The sequence below is a fragment of the Erythrolamprus reginae genome, chromosome 3 (genome assembly GCF_031021105.1).
Source record: "Erythrolamprus reginae isolate rEryReg1 chromosome 3, rEryReg1.hap1, whole genome shotgun sequence".
Taxonomy (NCBI): Eukaryota; Metazoa; Chordata; class Lepidosauria; order Squamata; family Dipsadidae; genus Erythrolamprus; species Erythrolamprus reginae.
The window spans coordinates 91935487-91954565 of record NC_091952.1 but is presented as its reverse complement, the minus strand read 5'-3'; the positions used below and the strand labels follow the sequence as shown (position 1 = coordinate 91954565).

The window sequence follows — 19079 nt, the reverse complement described above, 5'->3', positions numbered from 1 at the left end:
GCCTAGACGTCTCGCGAGGATATAGCGGCCTCCCCTCCTCCTCGCGAAACACGATGCGACGCAAGAATGTGAAAGGCTCCCGCCCGTCGCCATTTTCTTTCTTTCTTGGCAGGCTGGGAGGACGGTAGGAAGTAGTGGAAGGAGACATGTCGGATTATTCTACGGTGCCCCCTCCTTCTTCGGGAGCACCCGGCGGAGGCGGAGGAGGTGGCGGGGCAGTCAATGACGCTTTTAAAGACGCGCTGCAACGGGCTAGGCAGGTGTGTATTACGAGCATGAAGGGATTTTTTTTTCCTCCTGGCGCTCCTCAGACTTCCAAGCAGGCCGCTGGTTTCTCACATTCGCCTCTCGGCTTCTTTGGGAAAGGGAGGACAAACGCAAGGCCCACCCGCATATTGCGGAGGAGCTGAGAGTGAACCTCCCCCTTTGGAAACGCTGGGATGGCTTTTCTTTCGAGAGGCTTTTCCAGAAATCGGCGCGGGTTTTTTGAGGTCCTACCAAAGCGCCGAAGACCAAATCCCTTTGGCATCCATTATGTTGCCGCTGAGCGGTTGGAAGGCGGAGAAGAAGGAGCGAGGAGGGTGGGGGACAAGCTCTAGGTTGAGATTCAAAAGAAACGCAATGAGTTGACTTTTTAAAATTCTGGCCTTTGGCGGAAGTTATTTCTCTAACTAACATCCTTCTACTTCGCCTGCTGGAAATGGCGGTGCCTTCATTTTTTTAAAAAAAAAAAACTAAAAGGCAGTCGGGTGTGTCCGTTTGTCTGAAACAACACCCCCCCACACACACGCTTCTGCCCATCCATCCTCTCTTCTACTGTGCAGAGCGGCTTTAGGTTGCCCCCCCCCCCCCCGCTAACGTGTTGTGCAATATTTTCCATTATATTCGCTTGCATGTCGCTAGCGGGGAACTGTCGGCCTTAGAGCGGATTCCTCGTAACCTGGTTCTTTTAAACTTCAACTTTTCCGTTCCCCAATATGAACGGCACACACAGTCTGTAATAATTTCTTTTGTTTCTGTAGGAAGGCCAAGGAAGCACGCACACCCCATCCTAGCTTTGGTCTGGCCCTCCCATTTTCGTAATTAACCAATAATAAAACATTTATAGAGAGATAGGTTTCCAGATAGTCTTAATACTTAAACGTTGCTTTTGATGTTTCTTCTAGTTTTGAGCTTTCTTATGATTAAAATAGGTGCTTGGTCTCTTGATGTTGGAGCTGTTTGGTGCTGATTTTCCTCATGGGAAACAAAGCTAAAAGTTGATTAAGAATTCTTCGCATTTTTATGCAGAAAAAAAATCACCTAATTGAAAAATGAGTGAAGTAGTCTTGCTGAAGCATTTTAGCAAACTAGAGGTTCTGTAAGATGTTATATTACTGAAGACATTATTTTATTGAAGAGTATACTGAAGAGATTATTTTAAAATAATGTAATTTGAGGATTTGTTTACTGCTTCCCTTTGAGTTATAGTTAATGTTTTAAACAAAGCAGTTTCACATTTTTTAAATGTGATCCATTATAGAAACAAACGCAGTGGAGATCCCATGCAATACAGTTTTTCAAATACAGAATGACTTTCAGTGTTGTGAATCATCTCAAATAAGAATAAAATCAAAGTTCCTTTAAAAAGAGATAAGTATACAGGTTTAGTGGAAGAAGGGAGGGGAATATATGACATTTTAAAACTATAATAGCAATGCTATTGTCAATTAAAAGTATGATTATAAAAAAACTTAAACTGGTGGTTTATCCTGAAGTTGAGGGAACTTGGAAAAAAATTATATACAGTCCTGGAAATCCGGAGGGTTCAGTGAGGCCTGTGTACATGCTGGAGGGGAGGGGCAGCTAGAGCATGTGCACACATGCGTGGGGCATTGACTTATAGATCTGGGAATTCGAACCGAAAAAGGTTCGCATTCACTGCCCTACACCATTTCAGACAAATGGTTGTCCAATATTCTGACACTAGTGTTGGAGCACACTCAATTTTTGGAGGCAAATTGTTCCATTGATAATTCTAACTGTCAGAAGATTTCTCCTTTGTTATAGGTTGGTTCTCCTTAATTTCCATCCATTCTCTGAATTGGAGTTGAATTTGAAATTGAGTTGATTTGGATTTCAATTCAAAAATGTCACTTACCTAAAGGCAGAAATAATGGTTTCACACGGAACAGAAGGGGAAAATGAAACTCACTGAGTGAATTTTCACAGGAGTGAATTTCATACTATTTGAGAACAAAATATACATGTCTATAAAGTTGGGGATGAAGGGGTAGAAAATAATGCAATTCAAAAAGATGTAGTGATAACAAGCCATTTGCATGACTTTGGGACAGTTTCTTTCTCTTAGCCCTGAGAGGAAGGCAATGGCAAACCACTTCTGAACAATTTGTCAAGAAAACTGCAGATTTTTGTCCAGGCATTCTGTTAGAATCAAATATGATTAGACTGAAGGGGAAAACTACATCAACAGACAATTCAATTGCACTTAGTAAGCTCTACTAAAGTGCTCTAAACAAATGGGATTAATTTTTAGGAAGCACAAATAAGATTGGACTGCTGATAGAAACACATTCTGTGGTCATGTTTTAAAAAGAAGGGACCTATTAAGTTCTAAAATTTAGTATATTTTAAATATGTAGTACGCATTCCTAGTCTGTAATTGTAAACAGTATAATTCTGTAGTCTTCATAGTGTGGTATTTATTCAATTCATCTCTCCCCCTTGGCTCTGTTATGGAGGATCTACACAGATTGATAATGTTACTGAGATGTCCAACCAAAGTTCTTTCATTTGGTAGGCTCTAAAGGAAGTAAAGGATTTGGAGGATTTAAATACCAAAGTATAAGTTATTTCCCAGTTCCTTTTGTTTTAATTACATAAAACAAAGAGCAGTTAGCTAATTGTGTGTTAAGCAGTTTGATAAATAATATGCATTAATAACTGCAATAAGTATAGAATATTCATGTTACATAATAAATGATTGGTAGAGCATTTATAAAACAGAATTAACAGCAATGATTTCTTAATAAAAGGAATAGAATAGAATGATCGAGTTGGAAGGGACCTTGGAGATCTTCTAGTCCAACCCCCTGTTTAGGCAGGAAACCCTACACTATTTCAAACAAATGGTTATCTAATCTCTTCTTGAACTTCCAGTGTTGGAACGTTTACAACTTCTGGAGGCAAGTTGTTCTACTGATTAATTGTTCTAACTTATTGTATGGATGCTAAGTATGCTTCTTTATTAACAATTCAGTAGTACTATGTAATTCTTTTGGTTAAAGTAAATATGTATCTTTTTTCCAGATTGCAGCAAAAATTGGAAATGAATCAGGGACATCTGTGAATTCAAATGATTACAGTTATGGGGGACAAAAAAGACCTCTTGAAGATGGAGGTATGCTGCAAGATGCTAATATACACTTTCTCAAAATTGTAAACCGATTGTTGAAGAGTGTGTGTGAGAGCTTGTGCAGTTTCTGCTTAAAAGATGAAATAGTCCATCTTAAGTATATATATGATCTTTAGATATGACTTATAAAAGCTAGCTAGGGTACTGGTAAAAGTAGATAGCAATGATGTTTACATTTTAAGAATCTGGGAAGGTAGGTAAATATTTTTTGAAAACTCATCTTTGTATTAAAACATTAACAAATTATGTAATGAATTCAAAACACTTCTTGAATTACTCTTTCAGACTTTGCATTGTGCAGGTGCAACATTTTAAAATGAAACTTAGTTTTACCAAAGTTACAAATTACAGCTAGATTTTGGAGAAAATGTCTTCTAAATTGTTTGAATCCTGATAAGATGAGGCTGTGACCTTTTTTTCCCTCCTACAATGTTAGCGAAATATATAGCAAGCTTAATTTTTAGGCTCATGGATTTAAAAAAGTTTACTGTGTTTATCTTTTTAAAGTGTGTAGTATTTTTTTAAATTCATGAAGACAGATTTCTGATCTTGGAAGAGATAGGCTTTGAAGGAATATAATTTTATTTGCAGAACATTTCCAAGGCTCTTGACAAGGAGTACTTGTGTACTTTAATGAAGTGCCTTTTTATTAATGGTGAGGCTTTTAATATTCAAGATTGAGCTAATGATGCTTCAAATGATGTATGTAATGTATTCTTTTTATTTTATGTGTAGATGGCTCTTGGACAAGTCCGAGCAGTACAACACACTGGGAGGGAATGCCCTCTCCTTTTAAAGGCAGGAATTTTTATTTATTACCTGTGTTTAGTATGTAAACGTGAAATGAACTAGTGAATCTTGCAATGGATGACACACACATTTCTTGAAATATGTGTCTGACTTTTACTGCACTTAATCATGGTGGTTCGTTTATTCCTTAATATGGGGTGGGAAGGAAGCATTTAAAGTAATTTTTATCAGATTTTGGTTATCTACGACTTTCACTCATACTAAACGAATTTGGATAGTAGCTATGGTAGTGGTTTTGAATCTCCTGTTTGAAGTTTTATGCTGTGAAATTTTCAGTATTTGAAAAGGAAGGTTGAATGATAGTCCCTAGTTTGAGATTGTATTGCTATGTGTTGGTTAAATTTTAAACTTTGATTTTCTGTTTAATATTGTGGTTGTTGTCAGACTTAATTGTAGAATGATTATTTCTCACAATGGTGGTTGTTTCAGTTTTTGTTACAGAAGCATCATTAGCTTTAGTGTCAAATTACTAATAATACAGTTAAATGTTTGTTCATTTTAGTGCCTGGATATCCATGATACCGTTTTTAAACCTGTGTGTTTTTATTGAACATGACCCGTGATAAATGAAAGTACTTTGTATTTTTCCCCAGTTACACTAACCAAATGTTAAACGTATAAGATTTTTCTTTGTTTAGATGATCTATTCCCTGACAATTCAAAAACATGCTAAAATGCACTGGACAAGTTGCGTTCTGAACTTCTGGAACAGCCATTTATTTAAGTTATCTATATTTATGACCCAAAACATTTAAAAAATTCTTAATTTTGCAGATCAACCAGAACCTAAGAAGGTTGCTCCCCCCAACAATGATTGTAAGTATTTGTGATTTGCTGTAACACCATGCTGTTAATATATACTGTACCCAAATTAATGCTGCTATTTTAAGTTGTTTGTATTGATTTATTCTGATCCCCTCCATCCCTAAGAGCAAACATTTGCAATTTTGTATTATCTTACTATGCACAGGATTCTGCTAGGTGGTACCAGCTGGAATAGGAGCAGAGCTCCTGTTAGTCTCTGATGATTAAAAAAAAATCAGGAATCTGGTACAGGTAATCCTCAATTTACTACCACAACTGTGGCCAAAATTTTATGTTACTCAGCAAGACAGTTGTCCCATTTTATGTCCTTTTTGCAATGGTGATTTGAATCACTATAGTTAAGTGAATAATGTGGTTGTTAAGCAAGCATGGCTCCTTCCATTGACTTGGCTTATCAAGAAATCCCTAGGAAGGTTGAAAAGGATGATTCCAGGACTTCGGGACACTGCAATGATTGTAAATACCAGCTGGTTGCCAAGCACCTAAAGTTTGGTCATGTGACTGGATATGGCATGATGGTCTTGTGTGAGAACTGGTTATAAGTCACTTTTTTCAGTGCTGTTCTAACTTTGAATTGGTTATAAATGAATGGTTATAAGTCGAGGACTACCTATACCACTTTTTCCAACTAAGAAATTTTATTAAAAGACATAAACTTACATGAGCTACAGTTCATCATCTGCATAGAATGGTTGTCCTGCATTGTAGAAAGATTGCTGGTTTTTGCTAGTAGTAATATATAAATAGGAAAATAACCTTAATAAATAACAAGTAATCAATGCTGTTCAGTTTAAAATAATAATAACCAAATTGAATTTGGTTTTGCGTTAGTGAAATGGAATAATAAAAAATTGTTTATAATTTTTCCAAATAATGAGTTAATGTTAAACCTTCAATTGACATCTTTTTAGTCAGGAGTCTTTTCTAATCTACTTGGCGATTATCTATGTTCTAATACAGTGGTACCTCTACCTAAGAATGCCTCTACTTACAAACTTTTCCAGATAAGAACCGGGTGTTCAAGATTTTTTTGCCTCTTCTCAAGAACCATTTTCTACTTACAAACCCAAGCCTCCAAAACTGTAACCGAAAAAGGCAGGGAGAAGCCTCCACGGGGCCTCTCTAGGAATCTGGGAGGAAAAGACGGGGAGAGCCTCGGTGGGGCCTCTCTAGGAATCTTCTGGGAGGAAACAGGGCCTGTGATTTACCCAATCGCAAGCAATATTTGCTTTTACATTGATTCCTATGGGAAAAATCTCTTAGAAACTTTTTTACTTATGGACCTGGTCATGGAACGAATTAAGTTCATAAGTAGAGATACCACTGTAATGGAATACAAGATTTCACCTACAGGAGAAAATAGATTTTAAAAAATATTGCATAGTTCAGTAGTTTAGCTTTTTTTTTTTTTTTAACATACAGTGTTCCCTCGATTTTTGCGGGGGATGTGTTCCAAGACCACCCGCAAAAGTCGAATTTCCGCAAAGTAGAGATGCGGAAGTAAATACACCATTTTTGGCTATGGACAGTATCCCAAGCCATCCCTTAACACTTTAAACCCCTAAATTACCATTTCCCATTCCCTTAACAACCATTTACTCACCATTATTATTGGCACTCACCATTGAATAAGGCACTTAGGGATCCTGATATTTATAAACATAATTATTTATTAACAATAATTATTTTTTTGTTATTTATTTGCAAAAATTATTAGTTTGGCGATGACGTATGACGTCATCGGGCAGGAAAAACTGGTATAGACAAAAACCCGCAAAGTATTTTTTAATTAAGATTTTTTGAAAAACCGTGGTATAGGCTATTCGCGAAGTTCGAACCCGCGAAAATCAAGGGAACACTGTAGTTCCACTTTGAAAGTTACATTCTGGCTGGGTTTGGAGGAGGGATTATCGATGAAACTTTGGAATGATTGTTTATAAACTTAATTTCAGTTGGGGGTGGGGGTTGAAGGGATTTTTGAGTCAATCTTAATTCCTGAGGATTAAGTCAAGGAATCCAGAATAAGCTATATTTTAATAGGGTTTTAATTAAAAGATAGTTGCTAAAGTCACACGGGTTTAAAGCCATAAAGCAAGATTTGTAATACCGCTAATAATTATTGAGTTTTCATATCATTCTAAGCCAAAAGTTAACAAACATAGAATACGACTTATTTATTTAAAGTTGATTGCTTAGGTGTAGAATTGATCTATCAAGGTTCTGGTATTTAAAACTTCCTTTCCAAATGGAAGCCAACGTATTCTACAGCTAAACATGTTTTAAATAGCCACAAAATGTAATTAAACATTTCTTTTAATTTTTAAGCCAGTTAAATAGAAGTAATGGAATCCCATAGGTATATTAAGAATAATTTACATTATTTTGTTTTTTTACATAGTGAGATTAGTAAAGTTTAGCAATATAAGCTCTTTCTCTCCTGTAAGTTCTTAGAGGTGTTTGTGTGGTGTTCATTTCCTTTTTATTATGGATGTATTGATTTCAAGCCATATTTTGGTAGTTCACTATGCTACCTCTGTAGAAATGTGTTCCTTTTACCACGTTGAATATACTATTCCATCAGTAAATCAATACTCCCATCAGAATTCTTTCAATTTTATTTCAGAATTGATAATTACATTAACTCATTTGTATATTCCGGGGTTTTTTTCAATTTGATGAAGGTAGAAATGAAAATTTAGAACTTGGAATTTAACATCTTTTTTAATCCCTTCTATCCAGAAGTAAGGAATCTTCGGAGAAGGGCGGCATTCAAATCTAATAAATAATGATAATAATACTGACTTATTACATAACCTAATGCAATTTAGGTAGTTAGATTGTATTGCAATGGGAACAAAATTTAAGACTGGCTGTTTTGGTTAAATCACCTCAACAGCTACAATTACATTGAACTATATTGAAATACAGAGTTACTAGTTTAGTTGAATAGCATCTTTATTGTTAGCCCTTCATAAATGAAGCATCATTTAGCTTTTTCCCTATAAACCTTTTTTTAATTAAAAAGTTAAAAATGAAGCAGAACTATTTCAATCAACCTTGAATGCTAACCAACAATATTATCTTTAAAAAAACCAAGCACTTTTTTGCTTTTTATTGTTGATAGTTTACAGTTTGAATGATTACATGGTAGTATTGAATACAGCTGCCACTTTTTATGTTATGAATTTGCCTCTTAATTTGTAAGTATATGAATAAAAGCCCTTAATGTATTCAGCTGAATGCAGCCGCCATTTCTGCTTGAAAACCATATGTGTGACAAGTAGGGCTTTGGTTTATGTGGTTCTTCCTGCTTCGTATTCAGGTATACACTAAGTGTTTAGGGGAGTGGAAGCTCATTAAAGTATTGTGTGATGAAGGAAAATGTGGAGTAAAAAGAAAACATGGGGAAAAAACTTTTTAAGTGAAAAAGCCCTAGCCCACCCCAACAGTATCAGGACCTTCAATAATTGAATGGTAGAGATTAGATGTTATCAAATTGTACTTTCACTTCTTGAAAGAAACTAGTTGACAACTTCTAGGTGCTGGCTATCAAACTTGCTTTAAAGGAGATTTTGCCTTGGTATTATATGGTTCTCCCCCCCTCCCTCTAACATTTTTTATTTCCAATTTAGATAAGCTTCCATTTGCCTTTGCTTGTCAAATAGTAAATTATTTTTGCTTGCCAAGACTTGCAAATCACAGCTTGTCAGTTGATCTACAAGTAAACTAAAGAGAAGGAAAGCTAAACTGAACATATCAGGTGGAATTGACCAAATCAAATTTATTTATTTATTGGATTTATAGGCCAATTACTTTCCCTGTGCTTTTTAATTTTTCATTAACATTTTGAGTTACCTCATTTGGTGATATATTTATGGGTTATTGATTTGCCAAAATATGTAATGCTAGTCAAATGCAAATATATTGAAGTGAAATAGTCCTACATGTTTTTATAGTTGTGCATTATATGCCATTGTAGATTATTTGGTGAAATTATCAAAGTATGTAATATTTCATTTTAGCTTTTGGAAATCAGTTACCACCCATGCATCAGCAACAGAGGTAAGATTTTGTTTCTCTTTAATTTGATCTTTATACAAGGTAATAACTTTTACTGATTTGTTTTAGAAATTTAGAAATTATTACATTATCAGTATCAGAAATGTACTTTGGAAATTATATTGTCCTTTGTTAGCAGACCAAAAAACTGTTGAATGTTTGTATAGTTATTTCAATCAGTAATTTAAATAATTATAGCTTCAACTGATTGGGGGATTTTTATTTAATGTTTGCCAGGTAATGTTCACTATAAGGTGACATTGGAGTAGATGAGGTAATTAGTTGAGTAAGGATTAAAAATTAGGTTTCAACTTAAGTGACATGTTAAACAGTAATATAGCTGAAAATGCTTCTTTTTACTATGCTACTTCAGTGAAAGTTAAATTCATTTGTTTTAACATACATTTCCATTACACACAGCAAAATAGACCTAGTTTTCTCCAATAATTTCAATTCATATGGCACAAATCAGGTTCTTTTTCACACTTTTTTGAAAATAAGATGCCTATTCAGCAAAATTAATGAAAAATAGGATGGGCTGCATTAGATTCTGCTATGTCTCCTGAAATCTTTTAATTGTAATTGTACTTTCTTTGACCTATTAATATAAAACATTTCCATATATCTTAGAATTAATTGTATTCATTTAAAAAATAAAATTTAAAAGTTCAAAATGTTATTAAATAGTTCCCATTTATGTTCTTATATATTTTTCTTTGTGTGTGGCTTTTAACTTTACAAAAAATGAAATAATGATATGTACAGTGGAACCTCGACATACGAGCAGCTCTACTTACGAGCTACTCGAGATAAGAGCTGGGAGGGGAGCGACATTTTTGTTCGCCTCCCGAGCTCACATTCGGGATACGAGCGCCAAGGAGCTGTCTCCTGAAGCCGAACGCTAACTTCCGCGTTCGGCTTCAGGAGACAGCTCCTTGGCACTCGTATCCCGCGCGCCGCTTCGCAGCTGTCTCCTGAAGCCGAACGCGGAAGTTAGCGTTCGGCTTCAGGAGACAGCTGCGAAGTGGCGCGCGTGTTTTAAAAGGTTGCAGCCGGCCTGGGGGGCTCGGGGGGGTGCTGGCAACCAGGCAGGCTGCAACCTTTTAAAACACGCGCGCCGCTTCGCAGCTGTCTCCTGAAGCCGAACGCTAACTTCCGCGTTCAGCGGCAGTGGGTTTTTTTTGTTGTTGCGCGGATTAATTGACTTTACATTGTTTCCTATGGGAAGCAATGTTTCGTCATACGAGCGTTCCGACTTACGAGCCTCCTTCCGGAACCAATTAGTCTCGTAAGTCAGGGTTCTACTGTATCTTTGAAATGCATATAAATTGCAATAAATTACCAGAATTATACATTGTGAGTAGCTTCAGCCTTACTAGAATTTTGACATTTTAACTAATTGGTTAATGTTTGGCTGTGTTCAAATATTTATGGGGTATATTATTTTTTAAACATAGTGATTTAAACAAATACAGAGGTCAAAGGACATTAACTTAGAAATAAATAGATTAGAAATTAAATAAAATTAGAAGTTTTATTATAAATAAATTAGCATATACAGTATATATATATAGAGAGAGTGTGTGTGTGTGTGAGAGAGAGAGAGAGAGAATCTATATGTGTCGTGTGTGTGTGTGTAACATTTTTGCTGAATTGAAAATGAAGGTAGACTAGTATAGATCTATTTTGGGATTGTTTCATCTCATCAGCTACCCATACACTCACTGGGATTTGAACCTGCAGCCTCTGCCTTGTAAAGCAGAGAATTTACATACATACATACATACATACATACATACATACATACATACATACATTCATTCATTCATTCATTCATTCTATTTGGAGGAAAAACTACAGTTCTAACTAGGTACAAATACTAACTTGTCATGTGTTTATTTCTTCAGGTCTGTAATGACAGAAGAATACAAAGTTCCAGATGGAATGGTTGGTTTCAGTGAGTAAATAATATATTTACTATAATATGTTTAAAATTGTTGGAGTGCATGGTATTAATACATTAACTGATTTGTTTGTCCATTTCTTAAGTAATTGGCAGAGGGGGAGAACAGATATCTCGCATACAGCAAGAATCTGGATGTAAAATACAGATTGCACCTGGTAATTATTTCATTTTCTTTATTTTACTAGATTACAGTTGGAATATAATATTTTGTTACATGCACAAATTTATTTTATTATCTTAAATTGTCAGTTTTTGTCAATGAAATTGAAACAATCATGAATTAGTTAAGTTATCTTGCTAAAAATCTTAAAAGAAAATTAATATCCTCTTACAACTGTTGTATGCTATTTACATTTGTAGATAGTGGTGGGCTTCCTGAAAGATCTTGCATGTTGACTGGAACACCTGAATCAGTACAGTAAGTTTTTTCATAAGTGCTTTTAGATCATGTTGAAATCATATTTCTTTCCAAATATGTGCAGTTTTGCCTACTAAAAGTGTCCCAGGCTATACACTTCTGCACATGAAATACATCTAGCTCTGACTGAAATATGAACAATCTGCGGTGCAAAGGTTTCTGATTTTTTCAGTTGAATGCTTTTACCGAGTCACTGAAAAATAGTACTCTTCCAGGTTTGTTTGGAAGATTCAATAGCTGTACTAAGGCTAATTTACAGGCAGTCCTCAACTTCAAACCAGTTTTTTATTAACCATTTGAAAAAAAAGATAACCTAGGTTGGAATTCAAATGTTTGCGGTTCTGACATGGTCACATTTTGGCGCCCAGCAACCAGGCCACATGCACCATTCACAATCAGATGAGAGAATTTTACAATGTTTTTTCCAGAAATCACCATATACTTCCAATTCCTGGAGGGGGGGGGGAAATCCCATAGCAAACAGTTAATTTGTTTAACAAGCAGTGCAAAAATTGTTATGAAATGAGACCCAACCATAAGATGACCTACTCTATAACGCTATTATTTTAAGGAAAAGTGATTTGTTGAATAGTCTTAGCAATATTTTGTGCATTCACGATCAAATAAAAAGGTTTTGGCTAAAATTATAATTGTTTTCTCAAGTTGCACAGAGCAGGTGAAGTATACTATTGGTTCAGTGTGGTTGTTAGTATGAAGAAATCACATGCATTCTCATTTTCTCTACTTCTCCTATTTAATATTCCTGCAAATAACATATTTCAAATTTTATAAAATAAACATTTTCATGATTTTTAGTTACCAATCACCCTAAATATTCTGTCAATTGCTGATGATATTGTTTTTTTGTACATTTTTTAATTGCAAATGCTTTTTTTCCCCTTCAAGATCTGCAAAGAGATTGCTTGACCAGATAGTTGAAAAGGGAAGACCTACACCAGGATTCCATCATGGTGATGGCCCAGGAAATGCTGTCCAAGAAATCATGATTCCAGCTAGCAAAGCAGGATTAGTTATTGGAAAGGGTGGAGAAACTATAAAGCAGCTTCAAGTAAGCTGACAGATTTTATTTTCTAAAATTATGTGTGAACATTTAATATTTTTATGATCTGAATGCATTAATTTTATTAAATAGGAGCGTGCAGGTGTTAAAATGGTGATGATTCAAGATGGGCCACAGAACACTGGAGCAGATAAGCCTCTGAGGATCACAGGAGATCCTTACAAAGTCCAAGTAAGAACAGATTTTTAGCAGTATTTCTCCCAAAAGAATTGATTGTAAGATCATTGCATCTTATGGGCACTCATTTTTTTTTCAGCAAGCAAAGGAAATGGTTTTAGATCTAATTCGTGATCAAGGTGGCTTCAGAGAGGTACGAAATGAATATGGATCACGAATAGGAGGCAATGAAGGATTAGATGTGAGTATGATGAATATTTTAGACAAATTTGTACTTTAGGCCTGTGTTCATCCTTATCTTTGGAAAAACATACATTTCCTATTCCTTTCACTAATTTAAACCATTTTGATTATGATGCTTTACTCCTGTTGAATACTGATAATAAAATTGGCTTTAAAATGCTCAAAAAATACTGCAAACTATCTAATTTCTCCTTCGAGTATTCTGGCTCAATTTATTACTGTTGAGTATAATGATGTTTTTCCTAAAGTTATGTATTATATTGATTTGCTTCAAAATTCTTATTTGATCTTTGCTAAAATGTATTGTGTTTCTTAAGGTACCAATACCCCGGTTTGCAGTTGGTATTGTAATTGGAAGAAATGGTGAAATGATAAAAAAGATACAGAATGATGCTGGTGTAAGGATTCAATTTAAACCAGGTAGAGTTCCTCCATGGGAAAATACATAGATTACATGTTTTTATCTATAAATAAATATTTGTTAAAATACTTATTGGTCTTGTAGATGATGGAACAACGCCTGATAGAATAGCACAGATCACAGGACCACCAGACAGATGTCAGCATGCAGCTGAAATTATTACCGATCTTCTTCGAAGTGTTCAGGTTGGTTAATAGTTTACTTTCATAAACTATTGATGTTTGCTTTTTCATGCTCTTTATTTTAGGAAGGCATGTGCATGAACATTTTTTCTGTTAAAACTAATTGAGATACCTACAGTTTATAAATTTGTATTTTACTGGTTCTTTGCCTCTAGTGGTTTTATTCAGCAGTAATGCTTTAAAAACATTAATTATAAACTATGCAATATTTTTGAAACAAAGCCAATTTCTTGAAGAAAGATACTATTCCAAACATGCTTTTTCAAGGGGCAACTGAACTTTGTTTCCCTTGAAAACACTTTGCTTTTCATCCAAGAAGCTTCATCAGTTCTTGGATAAGAAGCAAAAGGTCTTCAAAAGTCCAGTTGCCTCTTGAAAAAAAAACACCTTAAGGATAACCATGATCTGGATGACTGAGGATCTCCATAGACATAAAGCTACTTGGAAATTGATAGATATAATTTTCAGTTGAAAGTGATGCTAAAATTGTGTGCTATGCCATGATCCTTTCATTAGAATTTGGTGTGCTACGCCTGTAGGTACCACAGTTATTTGTGGCATTCCCAAATGTTTGCATAAACCCTGAATTAATTTATGGCTGGAATATGTGATACTGCCAATTCATTGGTGTTTCCACTCAATCTCCCCATGTTCCTTGCTCTTAGGTGGGAGAGTAGAAATCTTACAAGTGATAATGGACTTAGAATTATTTATTTCATTTGTACTCTTTCTTACATTTACTCTGGGAACTCTGCCTGGTGAATTGTATTTGATTTTCATAACATAAACCTTCCCAATATAGGTTGAGCCAATAGTTAATGAACATTCCAGAATTACCAAGTGAGGTTCATAGTCTATCAATTTTCTCTGTCTTCATCATTTGCAAATGGCTTTATCAATTGTGTATTGCGGGATGTGGGGAAGGGAGGGGATATTTATTAACCTACTAAGTATTATTGTCTCATAAACTGTATATGGCCTGTTGTTATGTCCTTTGGTAAAATGGTATTATAAATAAATTGTATTATTATTATTATTATTATAGTCAAGTGAGGGCTTGAACCTTTATTATTATTGATAGAGTTAGTCCAGATCCAGATAGTAAACTAGCATACTAGGAAGAAGAAAAATTAAGATGGTTATTGTTTTGCTCAGAAAAGTTTCTATGTTTAAATGAAATGGTTTTGATTGTCATTTTTCTTCACAGAACTATCATATTGTTGACTTTTACAAAAATATTATCTGTCCCTCTCTTGTTTTAAGGCAATTGTATTTCCTATAAAAATACAAACTATTAAATATATATATAAGGTGATGCGGTGGCTCAATGGCTAAGAAGCTGAGCTTGTTGATCAGAAGATTGGCAGCTCAGCGGTTCAAATCCCTAGTGCTGTGTAACCGAGTGAGTTACTTATCCCAGTTTCTGCCAACCTAGCAGTTCGAAAGCCCGTAAAAAATACAAGTAGAAAAATAGGGACCATTCTACTAGGAAGGTAACAGCATTCTGTGTGCCTTTGGTGTTTAGTCATGCGGGCCACATGACCATGGAGACGTCTTCGGACAGCGCTGGCTCTTTGGCTTAGAAACAGATGAGCACCGCCCCCTAGAGTCAGGGATGACTAGCACATATGTGTGAGGGCAACTTTTACCTTTTTTTCCCCTGTAAAGGCAAAATAGAAATAATGCTTCTGCAGAACAGTATTTTTCCAGTATTACTAATTATGATTCTTTTCATAATTTAGGCTGGCAATCCTGGAGGTCCAGGGCCTGGTGGTCGTGGTAGAGGAAGAGGTCAGGGAAATTGGAATATGGGACCACCTGGTGGACTGCAGGAATTTAATTTTATTGTTCCCACTGGAAAAACTGGATTAATCATTGGAAAAGGTAAAAAGTTTGACTTAATGAGATAGAACAATAAATAAATACATTATTTTCTTTTTGAGGGCAGGAGATGGTATTTATCATTGAATAACTCAATGATCTAAAGTCCTTGTTGAAGTACAGTGATACCTCGTCTTACGAACTTAATTGGTTCCGGGACGAGATTGCAATGTTTCCCATAGGAATCAATTGAAAAGCGATTAATGCGTGCAAGCCCAAAACACCCCTTTTGCCAGCCTAAGCACCCGTTTTTGCACTTCTGGGATTCCCTGAGGTTCCCCTCCATGGGAAACCCCACCTCCAGACTTGCGTGTTTTTGTTTTGCTGCAGGGGAATCCTAGCAGCACAAAAACGGGCTTCGCTGGCAACGGAAGTCCAGAGGTGGGGTTTCCAGCGAGGGGAGCCTCAACGGAAATCCTTTAAATCCCACCTCCGGACTTCCGTGTTTTTGTGATGCTGCGATTTCGCAAAAACGGGCGCATCGCTGGCAACAGAAGTCCAGTGGCGGCGGCTTGGGTTTGTAAGTTGAAAATAGTTTGGAAGAGGAAAAAATATCTTAAACCCCAGGTTTGTATCTCGAAAAGTTTGTATGACGATGGGTTTATAAAACGAGGTACAGTGGTACCTCAAGATACGAACCCCTCGTCTTACGAACAACCCGAGATACGAACCCGGGGTTCTTAAAATTTTCGCCTCTTCTTACGAACTTTTTTCATGTTACGAACCCCAAACCCGAACTTCTGGGTTCGGCGTTCACCCGGCTGTCACCTTTTAAAACAGCCGGGGGGCTTCCCAGCAGCCTCCCGAAGCCGAACCCGGATGTTCGGGTTTGGCGTTCGGCTTCGGGAGGCTTCTGGGAAGCCCCCCGGCTGTTTTAAAAGGTGACAGCCGGGCGGCGGGACTTCTCAGCGGCAGGTTGGTAAGACGGAAAACGTTCGGGTTCGGCAGGCCACTTTGGGTTTTTGTCTGGGAGGGAGGGCAGGAGGTCCGGCGCTGGGGGAGAGAGTCAGGAAGGTCCTCCTGCTCCCCCCCCAGCGAAAAACCACAAAGACCGCCGGCGGCTTCAGCTTCCCATTGCTCCGCAGGCGGCGGCAGACCGCCTTTGTATTTTTGGCTGGGGGGGAGCAGGAGGCGCAGGATCGGGCCGGCGGGGGGCGTGAGGAGAGGCAGCAGGTCTGCATCCTGGGCGGGCGGCGGGCGAGGAGGCGCGGCCCGAGCGAGACGGGGCGGGCAGCGACTGGGGGGCAGCGGTGGCGGCGATGCTGTGTCCGACTCGGGGCTGGTGGCGCCCAACGCAGCGGGCAACATTGTCGGCTGCTCCGGGCCGCTCCCGGAAGCGGCCATGGGAGGGCGAGCTGCCTCAGGGAGGAGGAGGATCGGGCGGGACCAGGTGGGGGCTGGAATTTCTCCGCTGGGTAGAAGCGGCGATGGATCCTCCGTCTACCTCTGTCGGCTGCTCCGGGCCACGGGGGCGAGGATGAAAGGGCAGAAGGCGTGCTCGGCTCTGCCGCTCCAACCCCTTTCGATCGGCGCGGGAGGCAGGAGAGGACCGGGCGACCAGAGAAGCAGCGCCCCTCGCCCCTGTGGCCCGGAGCAGCCGACAGAGGTAGACGGATGATCCATCGCCGCTTCTTCCCAGCGGAGAAATTCCAGCCCCCACCTGGTCCCGCCCGATCCTCCTCCATGAGGCAGCTCGCCCTCCCATGGCCGCTTCATCCACCCTCCATCACAAGCCCTCGCCACCGCAGCCAACGCGCGCTGCGATCTTCAAGCCCGGCTCCTTTCGGCCCAGCATCCCGGGCCAAGCGGCTGCCTTCCGTCACTGAGCCTGGCTCGCCCGGAAGATCGTAGCGTGCGTTGGCGGCGGCGACGTTGCTGCCGGCTTGGCTTCCCTCGCCGCCGCAGCCAACGCGCACTACGATCTTCCGGGCGAGCCAGGCTCAGTGACGGAAGGCAGCCGCTTGGCCCGGGATGCTGGGCCGAAAGGAGCCGGGCTTGATCCGCTGAGCTGATGTTCCCCGGTGCGTCGGGCGCCGCCAGCCCCGAGTCGGACGCACCCTCGCCGCTGCGCCCAGCCGCTGCCTGCCCCGTCCTAGCCGGAGCCTGAGCCAGTCGGTCGCGCCTCCTCGCCCGCCCGCCCAGGATGCAAACATGAAAAACGTGGAGGTTGATGAACAAAGGCCAGAACTTTCGGCTTCTGGGTGGATGGGAGGAGCTAAGCGGTGGGAGGAATCAATGCCGCTGGGCTGGTAACATCTCCCCAATATAAAAAGCCGCTGGGCTGGCTTAGCTCCCCCTTTCCAGCCCGAGGCCGAAAGAAAAACACGGAGGCTGCAGGAGTCGGGATGTGTAGAAGAGGTCCGCGGGAGAACTGGGGGGACCCCAGCTCACGCCTGCTGCTTGCTCTCCCGGAAAGACCCCAGCCCACACCTTCGGGAGCTTCCCAGCCGGGTCCCTTCCACGGGGCAGTGGCCACGGCTCCCCCCAGTTCTCCCGCTGACCCTTTCCACACACGCACACCATCCCCACCCTCCGCGCCGCCGGTTGGCTGTCATCTTCTAAAGAAGCAAGAAGAGGAGGAGGAGCTGGGCGCCGGTGGAGGAAGGTGCCCAGTTCCTCCTCCTCTTCTTGCTTCTTTAGAAGATGACAGCCGGCCGGCGGCGCGGAGAATGTGGCTCGGAGGCTGGGAGGGAGGCGGAATACAGGAGGAGGAGGAGGAGGGAGGCCAGGAGGGAGAGGGGGAAGGAGGGAGGGAGGAAATCAGAGAAGACGCACGTACAAACCGCCCGTGCGTTTCCCTCCCTTCCCTTCCAGTCATTGCAAGCCGGACAGTAACTGTTGACTTTTCCGTTAATCCACTCACGAGGCTCCCTCCGGGCAGCCTGCGCTGTCTCCCCCCGTCTCCCCCCCTCCACCCACACCCGAACAAAATCCGAATGCCGGCGGAAATGAGGCAAAAGGGGTGAATTTTGGGCTTGCACGGATTAATCGCTTTTCCATTGATTCCTATGGGAAACTTTGTTTCGTGTTACGAACTTTTCACCTTACGAACCTCCTCCTTTCACCAATTAGGTTCGTATCATGAGGTATTACTGTATCACTGTATCTCCCTGATAATAACATTTGGCTCTGGTTAGCCACCTTACACTAAAAGTGGTTACTTCTGGAAATGGACTCTACATTATAAATAAGCATCCTTCTATCCTACAAATCAAAATAATAGGATTTATGATACCTCCATCCTAGAAAAAAGATTGGACCATACGTAAAGTCTTACATATCCAATAAGGAATTGGAACTAAATCTCACAGTTAACATCATTCTTTTCTTCAGAGATTTCTAACTATGTATGATATTGATTGCAGCTAATTTATTTAGCTAAACATTTCTTAGCTCTGTAATCTTTGGTTAATTCATTCGCAAATAAATACCTTGTGATTATTTCGGTTAAAGTAATATTTGAAAATATATTCCATGTATTTTTCTCTCATTCCTGCTACTTTGTATACTCATGGTGCTAGTTTATTGAAAGCCTCATAAGAAGATGAAAGTGGAACTTTGGGTTCAGCATTAAAACTCCCAAACTCAGGACCATCCACAACGTACTGTTCTATTTTCAGATTCATATGCTGCAAATGTATCTCTGAGCCTCTCTGATTTC

At 39.2% G+C, this 19079-nt stretch overlaps 1 protein-coding gene across 4 annotated transcripts in view; it reads left to right on the top strand.

Moving 5' to 3' along the window:
- The first annotated feature begins 8 nt into the window (after positions 1–8).
- The window catches only part of FUBP1 (far upstream element binding protein 1), a 32003-nt gene continuing 12932 nt past the window's right edge, over positions 9–19079 (top strand). For 2 of the 4 annotated variants that reach the window (XM_070746201.1, XM_070746200.1), the window contains exons 1-14: positions 44–260; positions 3310–3400; positions 4151–4213; positions 5000–5041; positions 9073–9112; positions 11017–11066; positions 11159–11230; positions 11436–11493; positions 12400–12562; positions 12647–12745; positions 12831–12932; positions 13252–13354; positions 13440–13540; positions 15280–15421. In XM_070746201.1, the coding sequence (XP_070602302.1) occupies positions 147–260; positions 3310–3400; positions 4151–4213; positions 5000–5041; positions 9073–9112; positions 11017–11066; positions 11159–11230; positions 11436–11493; positions 12400–12562; positions 12647–12745; positions 12831–12932; positions 13252–13354; positions 13440–13540; positions 15280–15421 (1240 nt within the window). In that variant the 5' untranslated portion in view covers positions 44–146. Of the gene's footprint in view, positions 261–3309; positions 3401–4150; positions 4214–4999; positions 5042–9072; positions 9113–11016; positions 11067–11158; positions 11231–11435; positions 11494–12399; positions 12563–12646; positions 12746–12830; positions 12933–13251; positions 13355–13439; positions 13541–15279; positions 15422–19079 lie in introns of all 4 variants that reach the window. The other 2 variants (XM_070746203.1, XM_070746202.1) reach the window with 2 other exon arrangements.